The sequence below is a fragment of the Vollenhovia emeryi genome, unplaced genomic scaffold (genome assembly GCF_000949405.1).
Source record: "Vollenhovia emeryi isolate VEMERY1.0 unplaced genomic scaffold, V.emery_V1.0 DF943619.1, whole genome shotgun sequence".
Taxonomy (NCBI): domain Eukaryota; kingdom Metazoa; phylum Arthropoda; class Insecta; order Hymenoptera; family Formicidae; genus Vollenhovia; species Vollenhovia emeryi.
The window spans coordinates 1,279-2,881 of NW_011962747.1; the positions used below are offsets into that span (position 1 = coordinate 1,279).

The following is a 1,603-nucleotide window of genomic DNA, read 5'->3' on the forward strand; positions in this document are numbered from 1 at the left end:
GATTATGTTGATTATATTAATTACTTGAAACAACGTTTTATAATAAATACTCGTGCACTTTTTGGTAATAATGTAATGAAACAAATAAAATTTTATTGCGACAGCAGGTGTATTTTTCTCCTTTAGATATTGCCGTTGATGCACTTGAGAAATGTCGATTCACGTAACCTTTATCCTTTTGAACTAAAGATAACGAAAACACATACTAGAAACATAACAAGAAACGCAATAGGAAAGACGCATCTGCGTGATAGCAATGTAAATTTCCTTAATCGTATCTATCAAAAGTTTTGTATATAAGGTCGATTTCTTGGCGAAGCAAAGCAATTGAGTCAAACGACGATTAACGCAACGATCAACGAACGATCTTCAAGATGAAGAGTTGCGTAGTTTTGTTATGCCTGGTACTGTGTACAGCACCGATCGTAATGACACAATCACAAGTGAGTATTATGTTAACAAATATGCAAATAAACATTTAATTCATACTCCTAGCGAAGAGCTAGCATCAGTTGCTGACATTTTATTTCCATGCATTGCTTGGGTATACTGAAAAGTCAAGTGCAGGCCATACAGATGAGAGGGAAAGAAATGTACGTGTTTGTTATTTGGAAGTTAAAAATGATTTAAATTATAGTTTGCATTTTATATTTGCTCAAATCTTTTGATATTACAGTAAAGTGCTTCTTCATGTTTCCAAGTTTGTATGTGTCTCTTATTTTCATCGTTACTGCAACAAATATCAATAATCCTAATCAATAATTAATTATATATAATCGTGATTGATTTTTATATATGGCTCATAGAGTATGTTATAGATTTTATAGTGTATATACGTTATAAAATAATAGATTATTCATATAATACAAATGTGTCTTTATAGACAATAAGGACTTCTTCAAATTGCTATTTTCTTCATTTTCGTAATTTTTGCTACAGCTTTTTATCGGAGAAAATACTTCATCTTTATTTATGACCTATTTTCCCTTGTTTATCGTGGCTGCGAGGAGTGAAATTGGACGGTTTATTCACTTACAGGCGTATATACTGCCTTATCCGGGCGATTGCAGCAAGTATCAACAATGCGACGAGAGTGGTTGCTTTGTGATGAGCTGCGGTAGAGGAACGGAATTTAATCCGGCTATAGGTACTTGTGATTATCCTCTGAGAGACCGGTCAAACTGTGGTAATCGTGGTTGAACACTTTTACATGGAGCTATTGTAAAAATGCACAGTTATTTTTAATATTCACTCCTATTTTGGGATTCACTCCTAACGGATACTTGTTTTATAACACTGTATAAATAAAATTATAATATTAATGTAAATATTGTTTGTTCTATTCATTATTAAAATTCCATGTCATTATTACAATAAACAGTTTCTTTGTTGCTAAGTGAAAAAATAAGATGATAAATAGTACAACTAAAAATTAAAAAATCGTCAAGTTATTTGCGGATCGTTTTCGCACGTAGATTGACAACGTCGGCGAACTGCAGAATTTCGCGAGCATCGAGAATAGTGATTGCAGCGTGATCCATTACTATCGTTCATAATAGTAATAGCAAATACACCGAGGCAACAATGCGATGCAAGGAGAGAA

The 1,603-nt window shown here is 32.9% G+C and overlaps 1 protein-coding gene across 1 annotated transcript; it reads left to right on the forward strand.

Moving 5' to 3' along the window:
* Nucleotides 1–287: 287 nt before the first annotated feature.
* On the forward strand, nucleotides 288–1,328 carry LOC105565264 (probable chitinase 3). Its single transcript, XM_012018306.1, has 2 exons — nucleotides 288–443; nucleotides 1,039–1,328. The coding sequence occupies exons 1-2, from the start codon at nucleotides 375–377 to the stop codon at nucleotides 1,198–1,200; spliced, it is 231 nt and encodes a 76-aa protein (XP_011873696.1). The 5' UTR covers nucleotides 288–374; the 3' UTR covers nucleotides 1,201–1,328.
* Nucleotides 1,329–1,603: the final 275 nt, after the last annotated feature.